We start from the raw sequence: 26,238 nt of genomic DNA, 5'->3' as shown, positions 1-26,238 counted from the left end.
GCGGCAGGGACTGGGAAACTAGTCAGGATTGGGGGAAAGATGTATAGAAAGATCCTTGATGAAAACCTGCTCCAGACTGCTCAGGACCTCAGAATAGGGTGACGGTTCACCTTCCAACAGGACAATGACCCTAAGCACACAGCCAAGACAATGCAGAAGTGGTTGTGTACGTCTCTGAATGTCCTTGAGTGGCCCAGCCAGGGCCCGGACTTGAACCCGATTGAACATCTCTGGACAGACCTGAAAATAGCTGTGCAGTGATGCTCCCCATCCAACCTGACAGAGCTTGAGACGATCTGCTGAGAAGAATGGGATGGTAGCGTCATACCCAAGAAGACTAGAGGCTGTTTAAGGTGCTTCAACAAAGTACTGAGTAAAGGGTCTGAATACTTATGTAAATGTAATATTTTGTTTATCTTGATTTTTTATTTTTTTTAATCGGAGCTTTGATCTTATGTCTTGGTTTTTGCTCTGACATGCACTGTCAACTGTGGGACCTTTATATAGACAGGTGTGTGTGCCTTTCCAAATCATGTTCAATCAATTTAATTTACCACAGATGGACTCCAAGTTGTAGAAACATCTCAAGGATGATGAATGTAAACAGGATGCACCTGAGCTCAATATTGAGTCTCATAGCAAAGGTTCTGAAAGGGTATTTCTGTAAAAAATACAAAAATAATTTGCAAAACATTATAAAAAAACTGGTTTTGCTTTCTCATTATGGTTTATTGTGTGTAGATTGATGAGGAAAACGAACAACAATTGAATCAATTTTAGAATAAGGCTGTAACGTAACAAAATGTGGGAAAAGTCAAGGGGTCTGAATACTTTCAGAATGCACTGTATATGATTCAGTATAGTGGGCTTCGGAATTAATGACGGTAGCATAATAAACTATAGGAAATGTATAAATGTACATCAAGTATTAGCCTAGCCAAGCAGGCTCAAACCTCCAGCGACATAGCTATGTTAGCTTGTGCTGGAAGTTCGAGCAGATGGTCTGTTGACAGCACGCTTCTAACGTTAGCTTCTATTCACAAAGGTATCTTCCGTCTGGGGGGGGTTTGTTAACAGCTTCGGCGCTCGGTCCGAAATGTTAATATGCATCGCATGCTGTATGTTTTTGGAAACATTATCTTTCATATCAGCTAGAAAGAATAATAAACTAAAGGTTAAATTACAACACGCCTTATAGGGTTAGGGTACACCGGGTTAAAATAGTGTACAGTAAATGTATATTTAGCGTTTGTGAAATTGGTTTTATGTGATATGCAAGTAAAGGGCTTCATTTTTCTAGAACCATATCGCATTTGACAATCGATTTACGTTTAGATGGAGTATTTGACTGTTTTGGCAGCCAGAGCCAGTCTCCCTCTAAACATAGCATATACAGTAAGGTCCTTGGAGGTTAAGGAGTAACGGTAGGCTCGCCTACACTCCATAACAGTATATTTTCGAACTATTGCCAAGCTAGAGCCCTATGGCTCTCTCCATCCATCCAAAATACAGCCATGTTTATGTTAACTTTGTACTAATTAAGTACTAATGTTATAGGACCAAAATACCAAAACATGTCCTTTTAGCCTGTGGTGCCTGACTGTAAGATCATTTGTTGAACTTTATTAATTATACATGAACTTCTACATATACCAAATTGTATATAATATATATAGGGTATTCTGTTTCATAATTCATGTGTGGATTTATTGAGTGCTTTGTTGTTATACATCTGTAAAACAGCTAGTTCTTCTATGACCAGAGACCATAAAAAACAGCCAGTCTTTTGTACGTTGCACATGTGCCTCCTCCTGCTAATTTATTCAAACCTCTTTGTGCTTGAATGTTGTCTGTCCATCAGAATCACAGCAGGATAAGGCTCCATTGTCAGACTCATGTGCTTCACTGCTGCCCAATTACTGATACAGACTTTTTAACCTTTATGGTGTCATGTTGGGAAAGTACATTCAAAAACATCCATGTGATTTGCAGAGATCTGAGTACCCATGTATTATATATTATCTTGAGGTCTCAATGAAACTATCTGTAACCCTTACATGTATGTTAACGTTATTGCTATTCTCTCTGTGTTTGTGTTTTCATTGGTGTGCGTTGCATGTCAAGCACATCAGATAAAAGTTGGAATGATGTTCTCAGCCTGGTGACCACATTGTTCAATTTACAGCCTTGTGGGCCTATATCCTAACAATAGTCCTTAATTTGATTTCAGCCTTGATACTGTAAGTAACAATCAGGCTAGGCTGAGAGTGAACAGGATTTAGTGCCAAATGTACCTCTGTGACCTATCTGTACCAGTGAGACATTCTCAGTGTAGTGTAGGATGCACTTTGAGACAATCATGTTCTCCTAGTCCCTCTTACAATGGAAATGCATTGATATACATTCTTTATCATCTCCGTTTAATTAGTCCCTTTCAAACCGTAATCAGTACAATACTGTGTTGAACGTTTGTGTCCCTTATATCAATAAATAATACTGATGATAATAATTCACAAAATATACATCCAGTGGTTTGACACGTAGGCAAACTCAGCTATACAGTTACTACAAAGAGTGGGGAGACTTCCGACAAAAAGAAAGACTGTGTGACACAGGTGGCTGCACTCCTCAGCATTTGTTACCATGCAGCTTCTATATCATGTTGCAGGAGAGACATGTGAACTCCCATACACGTGCAGATGCCAGTATCTGTGTGGGTGCTAACGAGGGTATCCTCTTTCCTCACACTCTCAGCAATATCTCTGGCCACTGTGATGCTTGGGATCAAAAATGTTAAATAAAAATAAATTGGCTCTCATGTCGCTGAGTCTCAGTGGTTGTAGTGGAGACTTGCAACATCATATGTAGGACTTGACACATGCAGAACGAATGCCTTAAGTTAACTATAGTACTGGGAAACTGCTCAAGAGGAATAACCATTTCGTAGGCTACTGTCAATTGAACATTATGGGGCGGTTTCCTGGACAAAGATTAAGCCTCGCCTTGAATTTTTAGGTTTAGTCTAGGTTTAATCTGTTTCTGGGAAACCAACCCTATGGGTAACATAACAAAAGCTTAAAGCCTGCTTCAGACCTGACCCCAATTCTGTCATATCGTGCAGCAGTATGTTAGCCAACTTCATTATCTTTAAAACGCTGCCCCTGCCAAGGCAGCAATGGATCATCTGTTTTCTGGACAGATATAACAAATGATGTGTTTAATATGATTGTTTAATTACCCTGTTGTAACAGTTGATTGATTTTATTATTCTCTGTGAGTTTCTCCCTCAAATTTCTGTGGCTATCATATCCTCATAGTGTAACCCTGAGCTGTGGATGTCCACGTCGAGCTCCGGCCGACTCTCCAGCTCCACTGTGAGCTCCTGCAGGATTCTCTCCAAATCTTGGTTCTTCTTGTGCATCTGCAGATAGTTGAGCTGAAGCTGGTTCTGGTACTTGATGACTCTGTCCTTCTCCTTGTTCCACGTCTGTCTTTCATGCTCAAAGCTGTTGAACAGCCTCTCCTGAGTCTCTCTCTCTTCCCTGAGCTCCCCTTTCAGTCTCTCCACCTCTCCCTGGAGGGAGTCAGTGCTCATGCACCCTTCTCTCCCCCCACTCTGGTCTGACCTCTGCTGGGCCTGGGCCTCCAGTTTGGCCTTCTGCTGCTGCCTCTGTTCTTTTGCCAGGGCCAGATCCTTTTTAATTCCTTTGATGTCTGTCTCTAGTATACCCACCTTTTCTCTTAGAAGATCAGCCTCGTTCTTCTTGCGCTGGAGCTCATTGTGGCATACCTGGGGTGGAATAGATGAATCGTGTCATTATAAAATGCAGTTTGCTGTTGAACATGGAGGCCTAGTAGATAATGACCTAGATTCAGCATTGTCACTCACACTTAAATGCGATTTAGATCTGCTCACCACTAGTGCAGCGTCTGTACTTCACTAAAGAAATCTATTCTGTATGCATATCATACTACCTCTGATTTTCTTTTGACAAAAGAGACCCAGTACCTCGACCTCCACACTGCGAGAGCGTATCTTGTCCTCTTGTTCTTTGTTCTGCTGCCCCAATGCCTCCATTTTGGCCCGAGTCTCCTTCAGCGAGACCTTGAGGCTGACGATGTCATTCAGCTTGTGAGTGACATCAGCCTGGGAGTCCCTGAGATGCTGCTTCAGCAGGGAGATCTCCCCAGTCTTTTGACATACCTAGTAAAGAATGCAAAAAAAAGATTGCATTGAATTACTGGCTGCTTTTGAGAATGTTTTTAAATTACATACTCTCTGGCCTGTGCAAACCCTGTGCAATGCGTTCAGTACCTATCACCAGTTTTTCCTAGTGACCTGACCAGGAAATACTTTGGGACCACTCAGTCACAACTAGGGCCCTGATTTTCATGGTAAGGCCATGTGGTCAGGAAAAATTCATGAGACATGCTGGCCACACTCACCTCCCACTGGGTCTCCTCTAAGTTGGGCTCGAGCTGGGTTTTCTCCCTCTCAAACGACCTCAGTTTGACCTCTGTCAGGTCCTTTTCCTGGGTCATCCTGGCCAGCTCATCCTGGAGCCTCTGCTTGTCCTGTTGCAGCTGACTGACCTGCAGTTGCAAGGCCTGGTGGTTCCTCACGGCCCTGTGCGAGACCTGCCTGAGCTTGGTGGAGCACCTCTGCTTCAGGCCCTCCATCTCCTCAACACAATACCTCTGCCTCTCCTCAAACAGCTGGCAAGTGTCCACCTCTTTCTCCTCAAAGCTCACCTGCAGCTCCTGCAGCTCTGTCTCACTCTCCAGCAGCCTCTGCTCCAGCAGCTCAATGAGCGACTCGTCCATTGAGATGGGAGAGCGATTACAGCCTCCCATCTCCTCCAACAGAGGAATATGCTGCTGAGTGGACGGTATGGAGACGGCATCCCTGTTAGCCTTCACTGCCCCTCCATTGCTTAGAGCTGCAACCCTAGCACTGGCTCTAATGCCATTCCCATTGGTCCATGTAGAGCGGGGGGGCTGCAGGGGATGGGTCATGCCATGGGCTGAGCCTCCTGCACACTGAGACAATGGGCCTGTGGAAGCACTGAGGCTCCCATTGGTGCTTTGAGTAGGCAGGCTGGACATTGAATCCTGCCCAGAGTCTGAGAGGGTCACTGAAAAGGTGTCCTGTTTGGGCCCCTGGGAGTCTTTGGTCCTTTCTGGGGGAATAAGCAGGTGGGTGAGATTGTCGCGAGTCTCTGTGGAAGAGGTGCTCCTAGGGATGACTGGCTTGAAGGCTGTGGGCCGGATCAAAGCGTTCTCGGTATTCTAGAGGCAGAGGAAGGAGAGCAAATAGTCAATCAAAGAACCTGTTGGTTTTAGTTTTCAACCTTCCTTTTAGCAATGGAGATGATCATGGAAGCAAGTAGTGCTACCAATGAATAATCAGTTCTTTAGTGTTGACGAGAACAGATAACCACCCAGAAATTGGAGATTTGTACATGTAAAAGTGCAATGTAAGAATATACAGAATACATGGAACTGTCATGAAACATGAAACATGAGCTTATTCCATATGTCACATCTGTGCTGTCTGGAAACACCACCAGTTATACCCAACCTCCTCCTCCACCCTGTTGTACTGTCTGAGAAAAGATGGATTGTCCTACTCTGTGATATTAATAATGTGTTGCGCTGTTTAAGTGTGAGCGGTAATCCTGTGGACTCAGCATTCCTGTCCAGTGACTTCATGCCTGGAAAGCACTTTCTCTCTTGGGGCATAAAGGCCTATTCAGAGAGCAGGACTTGGATAAGACAAGATAACATCACTGATGACATCTTACAAAAGATCAAGGCATTGCAATCTGCAATATTTACTGATTTTAATTAATAAAATATAGCCTATCCATTCATTCTTAAGGAATATAACTTATAATGCCTCATGAGGGCTCCCGAGTGGCGCAGTGGTCTAAAGCACCACATCTCAGTGTTAGAGGCGTCACTACAGACCCTGGTTTGATTCCAGGCTGTATTCCAACCGGCTGTGATTGGGAGTCCCATAGGGCGGCGCACAATTGACCCAGCGTCGTCCGGGTTAGGGTTTGGCTGGGTAGGCTGTCATTGTAAATAAGAATGTGTTCTTAACTGACTTGCCTAGTTAAATAAACATTTTTAAAAATGAGCTTAGTCCAACCCAATCATTAAGTTGTTAATGTTTATTTTACACCATTGTTTGTTTTTGCTGTCATTTTAGTCTTTCTAAAGTAACAATATATAGCTTAAAATATGTTTAAAATTCTAATTTAAATCTCTTGGACTGTCAGTCCTTGCATCTAGCTCTGTCTATGACTTTGAGTGTGGTTACACGCATTTGCAGTTAGGCTGAACCCCAAACTCATAATTGTGACTTAAGTCATCAACCTTGGCGATGGTTAAAAAGACTGGACAACACAAAGCTTGGTGTTTCAACAGAGGTAATGTTTTTGTTTGCTATCTATTGTGCTTGTCTGATCTTGAAGTTGTGTTTGAAATTGCCTCCCTGGCTATCAATTGTACAACACAGAAATATTGACATAGGCAAGTATATTGAGCAAGTCAGAGACTCACCTTCTCCAGTTTCCCAGACATAGGCAGCAATTTAGGTGGCACTCTACTGTCTGGTTCCGTATCAGTAAAATGTCCCTGTCCTAAATGGTCCTCTGTTGGGATGCCTCTCTGGTGAGTCGTCCGCGGCTTGTGGCTCACTTTTATGTAAAAGAAGTCCTCACTCCTGCCTGCCTGAGAGATGGCTTTAGATGTGTTGTTGGAGGACCCCTGTGCAAAGCTATACTTCAGTAGGCCATCCAGGCTCCGGCCTGTCTTCCGGGGATGGCCTGCTTTCTTTAATTTGTACTCCGTGGCCTGACAGTGCTTGCTGTGAAGACTGTGACCTGAGATGAGGCTGCTGACGCTTCCCATGGTCTCTGAGCATAAGGGAAAGCAGAATGGATGTCCTGACAACTTTAACGTATTTTGTTGAAGAGGTACTTGTAGTGCGGGAAAAACTCATGACCCCAGGGAGATATTGTCAACGTTTCCATCTGAAGGGAAGAAATTGAGATTCAACTTGAGATTTTTTGTTATACTTTTCTCACTATTACTTTCGCAACAAACCATACTGTAGACATACCCTCTCTTCATCATCCCCGGCCTGGGAGATACAAGGTCCCAGATGTTGCTAGCCATGATCTCAAACCCTCTAGGGAACAGACTTAATGCCTTTCAGTTGTCACTAGTTACTAAGTAGCAGAGGTCTCCAAAGTGAATGAGATTGCCCATGGGCTCCCCAACCACCTGGTGTCCTTTCTTTAAGCATAATGTCGACAGGAACAAAAGCATGGCGCAACGGGCCAACTATAATAGTCACATTAAGTAGTACGTATCTGACAGCTAATCCGTTGCAAATCATTCTTAACACGGCGTGGCTGGCGTGGAAGACATGCATAGCTGTCACTGTTTGTGGTTCTTTGTTAGAGTTGTTAGAGACAGTATGTTTTGAATGAATAAGGAGTATTCGTATTCCACTGTTTGTCTCTCAGGAGGAGATGAAAAAACGGACAAAACATGCAGCAAGTAAGAACTCTTCTGCTCACCTTATCTTTTCATAGAAAATGCAATAATAGCTATGTGGACAGGGACTAGAATCACAATGGACGAAACAGAATACAGCCTCTTGGTCACTGTCCTATACAGCATGTCAGAAAAAAACGGATATTTAGCTTCGTTCAGGAGAAGGATATTTTTTACATGTTTATATTGTTTGACATTGTACTGTTTGGCATGATACCTCACAATGTTCCTTTAAATAATAGCTAATTACTGTTTTGATTTGTACCTTTTCAAGCACAGAACAAATGCCAGATGCCATATGTAAACAATCTTTGACATCATCCCCCACCTCCCGCCTATCTGTCTGTCTGACAGTCAGACATTCTGTCTGACATTCTTTCACAATCCCTCTCAAATTCTAGAATTCACCACCAAAATTCATCACACGATTAGAAAATATTCACATTGACTTACTGCCATGGCAAAGCATCCATCTAGCAGGCTAACGCGCAGCAATCCCTTCAGTCCTGGAAATACCACGTAGCCGTGTGTGTGTGTGTACGTGTGTGCGTCCCTGAATGAACCATTCATGCAGTGAACACACCACCACTATCACCAGAGGGTACTATTCTGAGGGGGTGGGTCTTTCTTTGCTTTATTCAGAGGCGGCCCGGCTTTGCATAACTGACATGTAAATTCAGCTCGATGGGAGATGGGACCTTGGAAGCCCCCCGGGGAATGGGGTGTACAACATGTGCTCATTTTACACCGGCACACGCCGCTCAAGTGATTAACTCCTTTTCCTCACAATGGATTCTTTAAACCCCCCCGTACACCCCCAAACTCCCTCCGCCCCCTTTTCTCCATCAACTGACTGTGTAATAACCCCCCCCCCTTCCCTGTTCCTCCCACACTGCCCCACATCCACTCTGAACAAACACCTCTCTGGCTGAAGAGAAATAACCCGTCTTTCTCTTTATCTGATGAAGTGTGCCAGTCTTTATGTGGACTTTTGTCTGGTATTTGATTTATTCCTACTGAACAGCAAACACCATATTTGAGTGTTAAATAAATGGCTACACTTTAGAATAAGGGGCAAATTGTGCAGTAAGAGTGATTTACTGCTGAGGGCTTTGAGTTGCTCTTAGTGCTGCTGTACCAGTTTCAGCCCACTTTCTCAGCCTCTCTGGGAATATACTGTAAAAGTAAACCCTTGTTTTAGGCAAGCAGCCTAAATTGATTACATCTTTTAACACAAACCTTAATTGATCAACTTTTTTGGTTGATCAAGGGAATATTTTGTGCAATGTTCACAGATGGAACATTATTATTATGATTTTAAGAACATTAATTTCAAGGGCTTTCTAAATAAATCCATTTGTTGAGATTCAACTCCTGATAAACAACAGGGCACAACTGCATTAGCAGTAGGGAGATATTTCCCCCAAAATCTGTAGATTATTGCTTTAATTTTTGTCTATCATAGATATTCAAGATAATGTACATGAACTGTCTTTACTAAACCCTATCAGAGGCTCTTCTTGTATTTAAGATTTTGTAATTTCATCAAGATTACATAATTGAAATATATTATACAAATCCATCTGACCCTCAGGCCTCCTAGGATCACAATGATGTAAGGCCTTCCGTCACTGGAGAACAATTGGGGGTATTTGGAGCTACATTGAGAATGGGGTTTGGGGGACTGATCTCTTTGCGTGAGTGTGTGCATAGTGAGGGGGAGGGTTTGCTACACGTGCCCCCACCAAGCCACAGCTGACCTGCCTGACACAAAAGCCTGCCACACAGCGGACCAGCTGACACTGAGACACAGTGACACGCGTAGCCAATCCATTACCTCATAGGCGAGAGCAGGGGCATACAGGGCAGGATTTATACCTGTCCCACAATGAACGAGCCGCTCTGCTCTGCTGTACCTCTTTAGCAAGGGGTCCTGTTTCTGGCCTCCCCCCTAGGTTGGAAACCTCTGCTAAAGAGGTACAGTAGAGCAATTCGCGATTGGTTATACCGATCTAAAACGACTCTTAAATCCGTGATGCTAGACACAAGCGGTAAAATGCCAGAGGAAGTCGCGACGCTGGTACACATGGAAATATCTTTGATTAGTCTCTATGACATTCAGAAGCTGAGCTAGGACCTAGTCAAGGAGTCTAAGAAATTGGAAGTAATCTTCTACAATGTGTGACTCTGTCACTAATAAATTTTTTGGTATTTTTATATTTTTATTTAATCTTTATTTAACTAGGCAAGTCAGTTAAGAACAAATTCTTATGTACAATGACGGCCTACCAAAAGGAAAAAGGCCTCCTGTGGGGACGGGGGCCTGGGATAAAATAAAACATTTAAAAAAGTAATATAAACATAGGACAAAGCACACATCACAATAAGAGAGACAACACAACACTACATAAAGAGAGACCTAAGATAACAACATAGCAAGGCAGCAACACATAACAACACAGCATGGTATCAACACAACATGGGAGCAGCACATAACATAGTACCAACATTATTGGGCACAGTCAACAATTGATGAAATCACTTCCTGTAAAATAGAATGTGTGCTGTATAATTAAATTGATGGTTGACATAAATGATCATAATAAAACATATTTGGTAGCAGAATAAAATTTTTGATAATCGGGTCTAGACTTTATGTTCCTTATCCGTTATTATTATCATTAAATAGCCTACCTGAAAGATGTAATGAGTATTGTTAAACTTCATAGAATTGCAGAAAATGAGCTTCAAAACAAACATTTTCTTAGGTCCCTTAATTTTCTTAGGGGGGGAGGTGGTAGGGCGGGGGGTCATGCAATTTTGTGTCACACAGCCCAATGTTATTTTCGGTAGAAATATGGTTAGGCCCCTCGTGGTGCGTAAACTGCGAATAGATGGACTGAGGAGACATAATTATAAAGCGTTTTTAGCCTTACGTCCTCGGAGTCATGACACAGCCATATTCCAAGCTCACATATACAGTTGAAGTCGGAAGTTTACATACACTTAAGTTGGAGTCATTAAAACTCGTTTTTCAACCACTCCATAAATTTCTTGTTAACAAACTATAGTTTTGGCAAGTCGGTTAAGACATCTACTTTGTGCATGACACAAGTCATTTTTCCAACAATTGTTTACAAACAGATTATTTCACTTATGTATCACAATTCCAGTGGGTCAGAAGTTTACATACACTAAGTTGACTGTGCCTTTAAACAGCTTGGAAAATTCCAGAAAATTATGTCATGGCTTTAGAAGCTTCTGATAGGCTAATTGACATCATTTGAGTCAATTGGAGGTGTACCTGTGGATCTATTTCAAGGCCTACCTTCAAACTCACTGCCTCTTTGCTTGACATCATGGGAAAATCAAAAGAAATCAGCCAAGACCTCAGAAACAAAATTGTAGACCTCCACAAGTCTGGTTCATCCTTGGGAGCAATTTCAAAACACCTGAAGTTACCACATTCATCTGTACAAACAATAGTACGCAAGTATAAACACCAGGAAGGAGACGCGTTCTGTCTCTTAGAGATGAACCTACTTTGGTGCGAGAAGTGCAAATCAATCCCAGAACAACAGCAAAGGACCTTGTGAAGATGCTGGAGGAAACAGGTACAAAGTATCTATATCCACAGTAAAACGAGTCCTATATCGACATAACCTGAAAGGCCGCTCAGCAAGAAAGAAGCCACTGCTCCAAAACCGCCATAAGAAAGCCAGACTACGGTTTGCAACTGCACATGGGGACAAAGATCGTACTTTTTGGAGAAATGTCCTCTGGTCTGATGAAACAAAAATAGAACTGTTTGGCCGTAATGACCATCAATATGTTTGGAGAAAAAAGGGGGAGGTTTGCAAGCTGAAGAACACCATCCCAACTGTTAAACACGGGGTGGCAGCATCATGGTCTGGGGGTGCTTTGCTCCAGGAGGGACTGGTGCACTTTACAAAATAGATGGAATCATGGGGGAAGGAAAAATATGTGGATATATTGAAACAACATCTCAAGACATCAGTCAGGAAGTTAAAGCTTGGTCGCAAATGGGTCTTCCAAATGGACAATGACCCCAAGCATACTTCCAAAGTTGTGGAAAAATGGCTTAAGGACAACACAGTCAAGGTATTGGAGTGGCCATCACAAAGCCCTGACCTCAATCCTATAGAAAATTTATGGGCAGAACTGAAAAAGCGTGTGCGATCAAGGAGGCCTACAAACCTGACTCAGTTACACCAGCCTTGTCAGGAGGAATGGACCAAAATTCACCCAACTTATTGTAGGAAGCTTGTGGAAGGCTACCAAAACGTTTGACCGAAGTTAAACAATTTAAAGGCAATGCTACCAAGTACTAATTGAGTGTATGTAAACTTCTGACCCACTGGGAATGTGATGAAAGAACTAAAAGCTGAAATAAATCATTCTCTCTACTATTATTCTGACACTTCACATTCTTAAAATAAAGTGGTGATCCTAACTGACCTAAAACAGGGATTTTTTACTAGGATAAAATGTCAGGAATTGTGAAAAGCTGAGTTTAAAATGTATTTGGCTAAGGTGTATGTAAACTTCCGACTTCAACGGTGGATTGTGTGTGTGTGTGTGTATGTGTGTGAATGTGAATGTGAGACACCAAAAAGGACAACAAAAACCTTTCCAGTGTTTGATGAGGTGAATAATTGAAAAGGAAGGCCCTGTCTCTATCTTTGTATGCTGTCAAGGATTCTCCTCACATCGCTTGACATTGTTCCTTGTTCATTGTGTGGCAATGTTGAAAGTATGAGTTATCTTCGTAAAACTAAATGACACTCTGCTGGGAATGATGTGGGAGACAGAGACAAGCATCGATCTGTCACTTTCCCTCTTATTCTCCTGCTATCCATCCATCCAGGCTGTGCATGCCCTAGTGTGATTTCTCCTCAGAGCATACAATGGAAGCTAATTGGATAATCCACTTAGTACATTGGTGAGGAGGATGTGAGTGAATGACCCCTCAGCTCTGAATAGGGAATCGCACACACTCATTCCAACTGCCACTGAGGGAAGAGAGAGAGTTTTTGTGTGTCTGTGTGCGAGTGAGTGATATCAATGAAAATGTCAACATTATGTTTGAAGTGAGTATGGGTATTTTGTAGGCTACCCTGAGTGCCCTTCAATCAATCCTTTTGAGTGGTGGAGGAAAGGGCCGTGTGTGGATGGGGGGCAAAGTTAAATGAGTGGTTTTGGTGAAGTGAGCATGTGCTAGTCATTAATTAAACACTATTGCTTTTCATTAAGGTAAGAACAGCCAGGTCTGTTTTAATGGAGGCCTATCTCTGAAATTAGAATGCTTGCCTGAAGCGATTCAACCCTTTCAAATTGGACATTAGGTCGACAAACAATCAACCGTTACTCTACAAAGGTGATGCTCATTCTATGAATTGCATTTCTGGGGTGCCCGGTGTTAACATTCTGAAAGGCATTTGCATAAGCCTAGCAGCTGGGCTCCGTACAAGGAGAAACGTGTCTTAAATTGCATCCAAATGGTACCCTTAATTTATGACCAGGCCAAAAAAAGTATGTTTGTAAGTGACGAGGCTTTATGCCTAATGTATTATTACATATCCTTATTAAGCCACATTATCCACATTCTACATCGATTATTGCTCTCTGATGTCTGTACACTTAACGTTCCTGAGTATTGAAGTGGCTGGAATCTATCCAAAAACTGTTTTAGAGAGTTGTGTGCATTGTACATTAGATGGTACAGATCAGTAGCCTCTCCGTAATCATAAAATATTTACTTCTTAGGCTTTTATCTCTGAGTCAGACTAAAAATGAAAGGCCACAGTGAAAAGTAAGGCAGCAAATAGCAGTATTTGTCTACCTTTAACGAAAAGTGAAACTGTAGAGACCCATACTACTTGCAGATAAGTAGTAACTTTCAAAGTAAGTTCAGTAGGTAAAAGTATCTCTAGGCCTAACCTCTTCAATAATGTAGGACCACAGATAGAAAGCTTGTGAACCCCCCCAAAAAATCAGAAGCCCCCAAAAAGTGACAAGAGTGTCTTCTGAGCTACATTAGAGGGGAAGTGAATTTAGCTCCAAACTTTCCAGCCTGGCCTCAAAGATACAGTATATGAAACATACTTACTATATTCATTTCTGTCTCATGTCTAGTTACTTGAAACAGAAACGAAAGTATGGAGGTTGGTTGGGGCGGATGTGTGGGTGTATACGGCGACTGTCTAGTAATCCAAAGGTTGCGTGTTTGAGTCGCGTCGGGGACAACTGTAGCATTTTAGTTCATCCTCCCCCTAACCCTTATTCTAACCTTAACCCAATTCACCTAACCTGCTACAAAAACTCTCCTAACCTTTGTTGTTTTGTTCTCCTAACCACTAATGTTAATTCTCCCTGTAATTCTTCTTTGTTGTTATGATGCAACATGCAAATAAGTCTACCAAGATGTATGATAAGTTACATCATCCAATTTCTATGCTATTATACGACCTGGTAAGACGTATGATATGATATTATACATCCTCTATGTCGTATGATATTGTACGACCGGTATTTAATTCATAATGTAACGTAACGTAATATATCATACGAAATCGAGGGAACAGATTTACATACCAAATCCTATGAATTTCCATGAGACCAGGTTGAACTTGCAAATCACCATTGTCTAATTAACTGTTTGAATAATCAGTTTAGGTATTGAAGAAATTAAATCTGTAAGTGATAAAAGATATAAACCATGAGTAGAGCCTGGAGTTTTTCTTGGTCAGATGTTGTGGTCAGAAAAACAAACACCTGACACTAGACATAAGGTATGAGGTATGAATTTGAGAGTGGTTACATTTCTTCAATCCTACCCCTTAAGTTTATGTGGTGAGGCTGCTGTTGGGCTAAAATACAAATTCCAGATTGTGACTCATTCCGAAGCTTAGAACTAGTGTGCAAGGTTGACATTAGCCATTGATTGTGCAGCCGACATTTGAGGAATTTATGCACAGTTGAAGTCAGATGTTTACATACACCTTAGCCAAATACATTTAAACTCAGTTTTTCCCAATTTCTGACATATAATCAGAGTAAAAATCCCCTGTCTTAGGTCAGTTAGGATCACCACTTTATTTTTATAATGTGAAATGTCAGAATAATAGTAGAGAGAATGATTTATTTCAGCTTTTATTTCTTTCATCACATTCCCAGTGGGTCAGAAGTTTAGTTAGTATTAGTATTTGGTAGCATTGCCTTTAAATTGTTTAACTTGGGTCAAACGTTTTGGGTAGCCTCCCACAAGCTTCCCACAATAAGTTGCGTGAATTTTGGTCCATTCCTCCTGACAGAGCTTGTGTAACTGAGTCAGGTTTGTAGGCCTCCTTGCTCTCACATGCTTTTTCAGTTCTGCCCACACATTTTCTATAGGTTTGAGGTCAGAGCTTTGTGATGGCCACTCCAATACCTTGACTTTGTTGTCCTTAAGCCATTTTGCCATAACTTTGGAAGTATGCTTGGGGTCATTGTCCATTTGGAAGACCCATTTGCGACCAAGCTTCAACTTCCTGACTGATGTATTGAGATTTTGCTTCAATATATCCAAATAATTTTCCTTCCCACATGATGCCATCTATTTTGAGAAGTGCACCAGTCCCTCCTGCAGCAAAGCATCCCCACAACATGATGCTGACACCCCCGTGCATCACGGTTGGGATGGTGCTCTTCGGCTTGCAAGCTTCCCCCTTTTTCATCCAAACATAACAATGGTCATTATGGCCAAACAGTTCTATTTTTGTTTAATCAGACCAGAGGGCATTTCTCCAAAACGTACGATCTTTGTCCCCATGTGCAGTTGCAAACCATAGTCTGTCTTTTTTATGGCGGTTTTGGAGCAGTGGCTTCTTCCTTGCTGAGCGGCCTTTCAGGTTATGTCGATATAGGACTCGTTTTACTGTGGATATAGATACTTTTGTACCGGTTCCTCCAGCATCTTCACAAGGTTCTTTGCTGTTGTTCTGGGATTGATTTGCACTCTTCGCACCAGTACGTTCATCTCTAGGAGACAGAACGCGTCTCCTTCCTGAGCGGTATGATGGTTGCGTGGTCCCATGGTGTTTATACTTGCGTACTATTGTTTGTACAGATGAATGTGGTACCTTCAGGCATTTGGAAATTGCTCCCAAGGATGAACCAGACTTGTGGAGTTCTACAAATTTTTTTCTGAGGTCTTAGCTGATTTCTTTTGATTTTCCCATGATGTCAAGCAAAGAGGCACTGAGTTTGAAGGTAGGCCTTGAAATACATACACAGATAAACCTCCAATTGACTCAAATTATGTCAATTAGCGTATCAGAAGCTTCTAAAGCCATGACATACTTTTCTGGAATTYTCCAAGCTGTTTAAAGGCATAGTCAACTTAGTGTATGTAAACTTCTGACCCACTGGAATTGTGATACAGTGAATTGTAAGTGAAATAATCTGTCTGTAAACAATTGTTGGAAAAATTACTTGTGTCATGCACAAAGTAGATGTCCTAACCGACTTACCAAAACTATAGTTTGTTAACAAGACATTTGTGGAGTGGTTGAAAAACAAGTTTTAATGACTCCAACCTAAGTGTATGTAAACTTCCGACTTCAACTGTATTACCTCAATTACCCCGACTAACCGGTACCCCCCGTACAACGCCTTGCTATTGTTATTTTACTGCTGCTCTTTAATTATTTGTATTTTATTATTTTTTATTTTGCTTATCTCTTTTTTACTTAACACTTATTTTTCTTAAAACTGCATTGCTGTAAAATAACATTTGATTTGATTTGAGAAGTTTCTCCCATTCTTCTCAGCAGATCCTCAAGCTCTGTCAGGTTGGATGGGGAGCGTCATTGCACAGCAATTTTCAGTTCTCTACAGAGATGTTAGATCAGGTTCATGTCCGGGTTCTGGCTAGGCCACTCAAGGACATTTAGAGGCTTGTCCTGAAGCCACTCCTGCGTTGTCTTGGCTGTGTGCTTAGGGTCATTGTCCTGATGGAAGGTGAACCTTCTCCCCAGTCTGAGGTCCTGATTGCTCTGGAGCAGGTTTTCATCAAGGATCTCTATGTACTTTGCTCTGTTCATATTTCCCTTGATCCTGACTAGTCTCCCAGTCCTTGCCTCTGAAAAACATCCCCACAGTATGATGCTGCCACCACCATGCTTCACCGTAGGGATGGTGCCAGGTTTCCTCCAGACGTGATGCTTGGCATTCAGGACAAAGAGTCCTTTAGATGCCTTTTAAACAGGCTGTCATTTGTCTTTTACTGAGGAGTGGCTTCCGTCTGACCACTTTACCATAAAGTCCTGTTTGGTGGAGTGCTGCAGAGATGATTGTCCTTCTAGTTCTCCCATCTCCACAGAGGAACTCTGGAGCTCTGTCAGAGTGACCATTGGGTTCTTGGTCACCTCCCTGACCAAGGCCCTTCTCCCCCGATTACTCAGTTTGGCTGGGCCGCCAGCTTAATTTATGGCTGGGATCCCATTAACGGGATCGATATGACAACAGCCAGTGAAAGTGCAGGGCGCCAAATTCAAACAACAGAAATCTCATAATAAAAATTCCTCAGACATACAAGTATTTTACACTTGTTGTTAATCCCACCACAGTGTCCGATTTCAAAAAGGCTTTACGACGAAAGCACACAATCTGATTATGTTAGGTCAGTACCTAGTCACAGAAAAACACAGCCATTTTTTCAGCCAAAGAGGAGTCACAAAAAGCACCAATAGAGATAATATTAATCACTAACCTTTGATGATCTTCATCAGATGACACTCATAGGACTTCACGTTACACAATACGTGTATGTTTTGTTCGATAAAGTTCATATTTATATCAAAAAATCTTAGTTTACATTGGCGCGTTATGTTCAGTAATGTTTTGCCTCCAAAACATCCAGTGATTTTGCAGAGAGCCACATCAATTTACAGAAATACTCATAATAAACACTCATAATAAACATTGATAAAAGATATAAGTATTATACATGGAACTTTATATAAACCTCTCCTTAATGCAACCGCTGTGTCAGATTTTTTTAAAACTTTACGGAAAAAGCACACCATGCTATAATCTGAGTACAGCGCTCAGAGCCCAAACAAGCCATAAAGATATCCGCCATGTTGTGGAGTCAACAGATGTCAGAATAGCATTATAAATATTCACTTACCTTTGATGATATTCATCAGAATGCACTCCCAGGAATCCCAGTTCCACAATAAATGTTTGATTTGTTCCATAAAGTCCATAATTTATGTCCAAATACCTCCTTTTTGTTTGCGCGTTCAGTACACAATTCAAACTCATGACACGCGGGCAAGTCCATGCGAAAGTTCTGACAAAAAGTCATATTACAGTTCGTAGAAACATGTCAAACGAAGTATAGAATCAATCTTTAAGATGTTTTTAACATACATCTTCAATAATGTTCCAACCGGAGAATTCCTTTGTCTGTAGAAATGCGATGGAACGCAGGTGAACAAGCGTGGTCAGCTCATGGCACTTTGCCAGACCCATGACTCAGAGCCCTCATTCCCCCCTCCTTCCCAGTAGAAGCATCAAACAAGGTTCTAAAGATTGTTGACATCTAGTGGAAGCCTTAGGAAGTGCAATATGACCAATATCCCACTGTATATTCGATAGGCGATGAGTTGAAAAACTACAAACCTCAGATTTCCCACTTCCTGGTAGGATTTTTTCTCAGGTTTTTGCCTGCCATATGAGTTCTGTTATACTCACAGACATCATTCAAACAGTTTAAGAAACTTCAGAGTGTTTCCTATCCAAATCTATTAGCAACTGGGCCTGAGTAGCAGGCAGTTTACTCTGGGCACCTTATTCATCCAAGCTACTCAATACTGCCCCCAGCCATAAGAAGTTTTAAGGAAGAGTCTTGGTGGTACCAAATTTCTTCAATTTAAGAATGATGGAGGTCACTGTGTTCTTGGGGACCTTCAATCTGGTAACCTGCCCCAGATCTGTGCCTCGACACAATCCTGTCTCGGAGCTCTACGGACAATTCATTCGACCTCATGGCTTGGTTTTTGCTTTGACATGCACTGTCAACTGTGGGACCTTATATAGAGAGTTGTGTGCCTTTCCAAATCATGTCCAATCAATTGAATTTACCACAGGTGGACTCCAATCAAGTTGTAGACACATCTCAAAGATGATCAATGGAAACAGGATGCATCTGAGCTCGGTTTCGAGTCTCATAGCAAAGGGTCTGAATACTTTGGTAACATTTCTAAAAACCTGTTTTTGCTTTTTAGATTGCTTTTTATTTTATTTGATCCATTTTAGAATAAGGCTGTAACATGACAAAATGTGGAAAAAGTCAAGTGGTCTGAATACTTTCCCGAATGTACCGTACATCAGATTTGGGGGTGGGGAAGCAAATATGTGTACTCAAGCCTCATATACAGATGCTGTATTTGGGTATCTGGGCCAGTTATTTTGAGAGCCTCTTTAGCAGGTCATGGCAGTTTTAATGGTTAGTCTGAAGAGATTGCAGATTGGATATTTAAAAAATACAGTTCCATTCTGTTCTCCAAAGCCTGTCATCTCCAGTTTTTCTACACCCACACGTTTCTGTATTCCTTTTGATTTCCCTGCATAAAGCTGCACTACAATGCATGTCTATGCAGGTACACAGTTTATCCAATCTCTCATCTTGTCACCAGATCTGTCTGCAGGTATCAACACATAATGTACACAATGGTCACAATGTTTTTGTGGTTATAGCAGTGCACACACATTTCCTTTTTTGATGTACACTGGGGAGGTCTGTTGTTTGTTGGAGACTAATTACAAGCTGTTGAAAAGCTGTAGTCTGAAACAGTATATTGCTACATATTATATTGCACTTGATAGTGTTTAGAGACAGCAGTGGAATGCTAACACCTCAGTTAGGACCGACGCGCATGTACTCCAGAGAGTTGTTCTTTAGAAACAAGCTAAACACCTCCACAAAATTACAAACTTTTCTACTCTTTATTTGTTAAAATAAAGGTTCTTCTTCAATCATAGACGGCAAAACATTTGCTCTAACTACAGTAAAACCTTGCCGAGTCAGAACACATTCACATGCTCAACTTCTTTCTGTTGCCTTTCCATTACTTCCTAGCATGTTGACCCTGGGCTAGTCATCGATATGAACCACTTGTACCCCGTCACATCCAGTTTAGCAGCCATAACATTTGAGCCTGAGGTGACCTACCTCCATTACTGAGTGCTGAGTTGCTTTCCCGGGTCTGCCTCTTCCATGTGGAGGATGGCTTGCGCTGCTGAGTGGGACACACAGGGGCAATGTCTCTTTCTATGTTTGCGTTTATTTTTCTTTGTCCTCTAAGCCCGTTTTTGTCTCTCCATACTGTGTGTTCACTTCATCCCATCTCCCAGGAATTGAGCGCTGTCACCCTCCCACAGAAATACATAGCTACTCTTTTGCTATCTTCCTCTTTCTACCTCTCTTTTCTCCTTGTTCTTTCCCTCTTTAACTCCCTCCCACTGTCCCTTTCTCTACCACTCACTCACCCCTTTTCTTGCCCACTCCTATCTCTTCCTCTCACTCTCCCATCATCCTATCTATTGAGCGGTATTTCTCCACTCTGCTTTCTGTACCCCTCCCTCTTCCTCTTTCAGCGCTCCCTCTATCTGCTCTCTCTCTTTCTCTCTCTCTCGCTCACTCTCTCTCCCCCTCCTTGGCACTCAGCCTAAATATTCTGTTATCCATCATAACTCACTCCACTGCTTGTGTATACCCACATACCATCAGCCCACTGTTCTTATTGGATGCCTCCACACTCTTCTAAAGCTATTCCTAGGTGTGCATGTGTGTCTGTTTCAGTGTGCACAATGCTGGTTTTGTAATTCAACCCACTGTGCCATAAACATTTATAATCTATGTTGATTTACTCCACGTTAATAATACAGAGGAGCAGGCAAATCAATTATAAAACAGTAACAACTTAGTATTTAACAGCTTACACAATGTCTCTACTGTATTTATTTGACAGTTTGTGAATACTCTAAAGAATTGTGTGCTGAAAACAGGTTGGTTTTAAATTAAAGTTAAACTCTGACAGTGCTCTGGGGCTGATGATATGACTCATCCTCTGTTTCTCCCTGGTCTGAGCGCTCAGTGTTTAGCTCCTGAGGATTAAACCTGCTTCGCTGGTTCCTCTAGCCCTGCTCAATAATTCACACAGGGATATATTTTGGTTCATAACAGTTATGTAACAGATGCATTAATGATCAGCTGGATGCAGGTTAGAACTCCCGCTGTGGTGTTGGTGGAAGACGCATTTCAAACCTCTCATAGTAGCTCTACTTAGATGCATTAAAAATGACCTTTCTGTTAAAATGGATGTTCCTGCTTTACTATTTTCCCCTAACCCTACCCTAACCCTCCCATAATTGGAGTAAGCTAATGGACAATAATTCTTAGGATTACACTTCAAGTTTATACTGTACATTCTACATACATTTCACGGACAGTATATTTTACATGAGTTATCTTTTGTTTGTTTTTAGTCCCAGCCTTTAGCTAGCCTCAACCCCTCCCATTTATCTCTGAAGACCATCCAGTTTTGATTTCTAGCTGCCATATATATTTCCCGCTGTGATGTTTCACAAAAGTTCTGAACCTTTTCTACAGATTGTAAATGAAAGATAAACACCTTTGCTAAGAGTATTAATATATTATTGATTGATTGACTATGATTATCAAATCACCCAGCAGTGTTATTTGCAGAGTTAGCTCTAAGTAAATGTTGCATTTTTTCGGCCATTCCTGAATCTGTGACCAAAAACAAGCTACAAACGTATGTGCAGTACCAAAACAAGTGATCTAATGATTCTGTCTCTTGGCAGCAAAATATGCAGCGCTGGGATGGTTGTATCCCCCATATATATATATATATATAATATTCTATTGGTTGCAAGAATTTTGTATAATAATATAAATTGAAAAACTTTAAGTTTTGAATCTGGTGTCGTTTAGTGTATCAGTTCATGGAATCGGTACATCGAAAATCTCCTCCCATCTATTTTGTAACCTGTATGGTGCAGCTGTGATTATTTTGGTCCTTAAATGAGACTGGTATACGTTTTTATTATCACAATTGTCTTTAGCCAGTTTTGGTCTTTAATGCACGGCCAACAGACAAGTTACTTACCTTCTCCCCTTTCCACTTGCCTCCTCCAACTGCTGTAATCAGTTGGTTGTAATTTTAGATAGAAAAGGTCCATATATTTTTGTTAACTGCATGTGTGACATAACTCCACCAGTCCTATTTATGATATAATTTACAAAGATTATACCGTTTCACTTTTTTTCCCAATTTATTTTTTATTTTTCTTTAATCAATTAGGGCATTTGTGTTTAGCCATAATATTTGTTCTAAAATTTGTTCTGTCTTTTCTGGTGGAATAAACTGAAATTGCAACCAGCTTTCTATTGCTTGTTTAAAAAATAGCGATATTTTGGAGATTTCATTTTCAAATAACCGAAAGTGAGAGGTTGTAATCTGAATTAAATGGAAAAGGCCATTCTGGAACATTGGATGAGACATTCATACTAATCTGCTAGAGAACCAGTTCAGATTTAAGTATAAGAGGTCAACAATTCAGAGGTGAGGCAATCACAAGGACAGGTGAAACAGATCAAGGTGTGACAGTGTTCTATTGTTTCCAATATTTGTCTTATATTAACTTCAATGTATCATCCATGTAAAAACATTTCTGATAAGGATGAATAATATTTGTATTTTTAGGTATCCCAATTAGCTGCTGCTAAGGCACGCTTATCAGAAGACAATATCGAGGTGCTTCGCGCGCCTTGGTAGAGAAAGGAAATTCCTGACCTGCCACTCCAAAAGCTCTTGTTCGACCTCAGATCAAGCTAGACACCCCATTCCACCTTCCACTGCCTGTTGACATCTAGTGGAAGGCGTTTGAAGTGCATGTATATCGATAAATATAAGCCAGTTGAATAGGCAGGCCCTGAAACAGAGCCCCATTTTCAGAATTTTCACTTCCTGTCTGGAAGTTTGCTGCCAAATGAGTTCTGTTTTACTCACAGATATAATTCAAACAGTTTTAGAAACTTGAGAGTGTTTTCTATCCAATAGTAATAATAATATGCATATTGTATGATCTAGAATAGAGTACGAGGCCGTTTAAATTGGGCACGATTTTTTCCAAAGTGAAAATAGCGCCCCCCTATTGACAAGAAGTTCAGTCTGATGGCCTTGAGATAGAAGCTGTTTTTCAGTCTCTCAGTCCCCGCTTTGATGCACCTTTACTGACCTCGCCTTTTGGATGATAGCGGGGTGAACAGGCAGTGGCTCGGGTGGTTGTTGTCCTTGATAATCTTTTTGGCCTTCCTGTGACATCGGGTGGTGTAGGTGTCCTGGAGGGCAGGTAGTTTGCCCCCGGTGATGCGTTGTGCAGACCTCACTACCCTCTGCGGAGCCTTACGGTTATGGGCGGGGGCTGCTCCCTCTGCTGTTTCCTGAAGTCCACGATCATCTCCATTGTTTTGTTGACATTGAGTGTGAAGTTATTTTCCTGACACCACACTCAGAGGGCCCTCACCTCCTCCCTGTAGGCCGTCTCGTCGTTGTTGGTAATCAAGCCTACCACTGTAGTGTCGTCTGCAAACTGGATGATTGGGTTGGAGGCGTGCATGGCCACGCAGTCGTGGGTGAACAGGGAGTACAGGAGAGGGCTGAGAACGCACCCTTGTGGGGCCCCAGTGTTAAGGATCAGCGGGGTGGAGATGTTGTTACCTACCATCACCACCTGGGGGCAGCCTGTCAGGAAGTCCAGGACCCAGCTGCACAGGGCGGGATCAAGACTCAGGGTCTTGAGCTTAATGACGAGTTTAGAGGGTACTATGGTGTTAAATGCTGAGCTGTAATTGATGAACAGCATTCTTACATGGGTATTCCTCTTGTCCAGATGGGTTAGGGCAGTGTGCAGTGTGATTTCGATTGCATCGTCTGTGGACCTATTGGGGAGGTAAGCAAATTGGAGTGGGTCTAGGGTGTCAGGTAGGGTGGAGGTGATATGGTCCTTGACTAGTCTCTCAAAGCACTTCATGATGATGGAAGTGAGTGCTACAGGGCGGTAGTCATTTAGCTCAGTTACCTTAGCTTTCTTGGGAACAGGAACAATGGTGGCCCTCTGGAAGCATGTGGGAACAGCAGACTGGGATAAGGATTGATTGAATATGTCCGTAAACACACCAGCCAGCTGGTCTGCGCATGCTCTGAGGACGCAGCCGGGGATGCCGTCTGGGCCTGCAGCCTTGCGGTTAACACGTTTAAATGTTTTACTCACGTTGGCTGCAGTGAAGGAGAGCCCGCAGGTTTTGGTAGCGGGCCGTGTCAATGGCAATGTATTGACCCCAAAGCAAGCAAAGAAGTTGTTTAGTCTGTCTGGGAGCAAGACATCGTGGTCCGTGACAGGGCTGGTTTTTCTTTTGTAGTCCGTGATTGACTATAGACCCTGCCACATACCTCTCATGTCTGAGCCGTTGAATTGTGACTCCACTTTGTCTCTATAGTGACGCTTAGCTTGTTTGATTGCCTTGCGGAGGGAATAGCTACACTGTTTGTATTCGGTCATGTTTCTGGTCACCTTGCCCTGATTAAAAGCAGTGGTTCGAGCTTTCAGTTTCGCGCGAATACTGCCATCAATCCACGGTTTCTGGTTGGGGAATATTTTAATAGACGCTGTGGGTACAACATCACCGATGCACTTGCTAATAAACTCGCTCACCGAATCAGCGTATTCATCAATGTTGTTGTTCGACGTTATGCGGAACATATCCCAGTCCACGTGATCGAAGCAATCTTGAAGCGTGGAATCCGATTGGTCAGACCAGCGTTGAACAGACCTGAGCGCGGGTGCTTGGGTTGTTCTGTTTTAGTCTCTGTCTTTAGGCTGGGAGCAACAAAATTGAGTCGTGGTCAGCTTTTCCGAAAGGAGGGCGGGGGAGGGCCTTATATAAGTCACGGAAGATAGAATAACAATGATCCAGGGTTTTGCCAGCCTGGGTTGCACAATCGATATGCTGATAGAATTTAGCGCGAGCCTTGTTTTCAGATTAGTCTTGTTAAAATCCCTAGCTACATAAATGCCTCAGGATATGTGGTTTAACAATAACACATATGGAATCATGTAGTAACCAAAAAGTGTTTTATATTTGAGATTCTTCAAAGTAGCCACCCTTTGCCTTGATGACAGCTTTGCACACTATTGGCATTCTCTCAACCAGCTTCAAATCAAATCAAATCAAATGTATTTATATAGCCCTTCGTACATCAGCTAATATCTCGAAGTGCTGTACAGAAACCCAGCCTAAACCCCAAACAGCAAGCAATGCAGGTGTAGAAGCACGGTGGCTAGGAAAAACTCCCTAGAAAGGCCAAAACCTAGGAAGAAACCTAGAGAGGAACCAGGCTATGAGGGGTGGTCAGTCCTCTTCTGGCTGTGCCGGGTGGAGATTATAACAGAACATGGCCAAGATGTTCAAATGTTCATAAATGACCAGCATGGTTAAATAATAATAATCACAGTAGTTATCGAGGGTGTAGCAAGTCAGCACCTCAGGATAAATGTCAGTTGGCTTTTCATAGCCGATCATTAAGAGTGTCTCTACCACTCCTGCGGTCTCTAGAGAGTTGAAAACAGCAGGTCTGGGACAGGTAGCACGTCCAGTGGACAGGTCAGGGTTCCATAGCCGCAGGCAGACCAGTTGAAACTGGAACAGCAGCAAGGCCAGGTGAACTGGGGACAGCAAGGAGTCATCATGCCCGGTAGTCCTGACGCATGGTCCTAGGGCTCAGGTCCTCCGAGAGAGAGAAAGAAAGAGAGAAGGAGAGAATTAGAGAGAGCATACTTAAATTCACACGGAGCACCGGATAAGACAGGAGAAGTACTCCAGATATAACAAACTGACCCTAGCCCCCCGACACATAAACTACTGCAGCATAAATACTGGACGCTGAGACAGGAGGGGTCAGGAGACACTGTGGCCCCATCCGATGATACCCCGGACAGGGCCAAACAGGAAGAGTATAACCCCCCCACTTTGCCAAAGCACAGCCCCCGCACCACTAGAGGGATATCTTCAACCACCAACTCGACAAGGCGAGTATAGCCCACAAAGATCTCCGCCACGGCACAAACCAAGGGGGGGGGGGGGGGGGGGGCGCAACCCAGACAGGAGGGCAATTTTGGGACTTCACCATGTTTCATTGAAATGTACAGCTGTGTATCATCCGCATAGCAGTGAAAGTTAACATTATGTTTTCGAATGACATCCCAAGAGGTAAAATATATAGTGAAAACAATTGTGGTCCTAAAACGGAACCTTGAGGAACACCGAAATTTACAGTTGATTTGTCAGAGGACAAACCATTCACAGAGAACAAACTGATATCTTTCCGACAGATAAGATCTAAACCAGGCCAGAACTTGTCCGTGTAGACCAATTTGGGTTTCCAATCTCTCCAAAAGAATGTGGTGATCGATAGTATCAAAGGCAGCACTAAGGTCTAGTAGCACGAGGACAGATGCAGAACCTCGGTCTGACGCCATTAAAAGGTAATTTACCACCTTCACAAGTGCAGTCTC

At 42.3% G+C, this 26,238-nt stretch overlaps 1 protein-coding gene across 4 annotated transcripts; it reads right to left on the bottom strand.

The window, feature by feature from the left end:
• Nucleotides 1-1,601: 1,601 nt before the first annotated feature.
• On the bottom strand, nt 1,602-20,159 carry LOC111958156 (leucine zipper putative tumor suppressor 1-like). Of its 4 annotated transcripts, XM_023979343.2 has the most exons (6): nt 8,023-8,174; nt 7,593-7,684; nt 6,568-7,040; nt 4,447-5,289; nt 4,010-4,204; nt 1,602-3,790 (listed from the first exon to the last, which is right to left on the bottom strand). In XM_023979343.2, the coding sequence occupies exons 3-6, from the start codon at nt 6,916-6,918 to the stop codon at nt 3,287-3,289; spliced, it is 1,893 nt and encodes a 630-aa protein (XP_023835111.1). In that variant the 5' UTR covers nt 6,919-7,040; nt 7,593-7,684; nt 8,023-8,174; the 3' UTR covers nt 1,602-3,286. The 4 variants fall into 4 exon arrangements, with proteins under 4 accessions (XP_023835111.1, XP_023835112.1, XP_023835110.1 ...); XM_023979344.2 differs by lacking the exons at nt 7,593-7,684; nt 8,023-8,174 and adding an exon at nt 19,811-20,159; XM_023979342.2 differs by lacking the exon at nt 7,593-7,684.
• Nucleotides 20,160-26,238: the final 6,079 nt, after the last annotated feature.

The sequence above is a fragment of the Salvelinus sp. IW2-2015 genome, linkage group LG33 (genome assembly GCF_002910315.2).
Source record: "Salvelinus sp. IW2-2015 linkage group LG33, ASM291031v2, whole genome shotgun sequence".
Taxonomy (NCBI): Eukaryota; Metazoa; Chordata; class Actinopteri; order Salmoniformes; family Salmonidae; genus Salvelinus; species Salvelinus sp. IW2-2015.
Note: the sequence above shows the minus strand (reverse complement) of the source record. Positions and strands in the feature narration are given on the sequence as shown.

Excerpts from the sequence above, each read along its gene's own strand:
- LOC111958156 (XM_023979344.2), bottom strand. The coding sequence starts at position 6,918 with ATGGGAAGCGTCAGCAGCCTCATCTCAGGTCACAGTCTTCACAGCAAG. Across the intron at positions 5,290-6,567 it reads TGTCTGGGAAACTGGAGAAG|AATACCGAGAACGCTTTGAT; the intron begins GTGAGTCTCTGA and ends CTCTGCCTCTAG. Across the intron at positions 3,791-4,009 it reads CTCGCAGTGTGGAGGTCGAG|GTATGCCACAATGAGCTCCA; the intron begins GTACTGGGTCTC and ends ATTCCACCCCAG.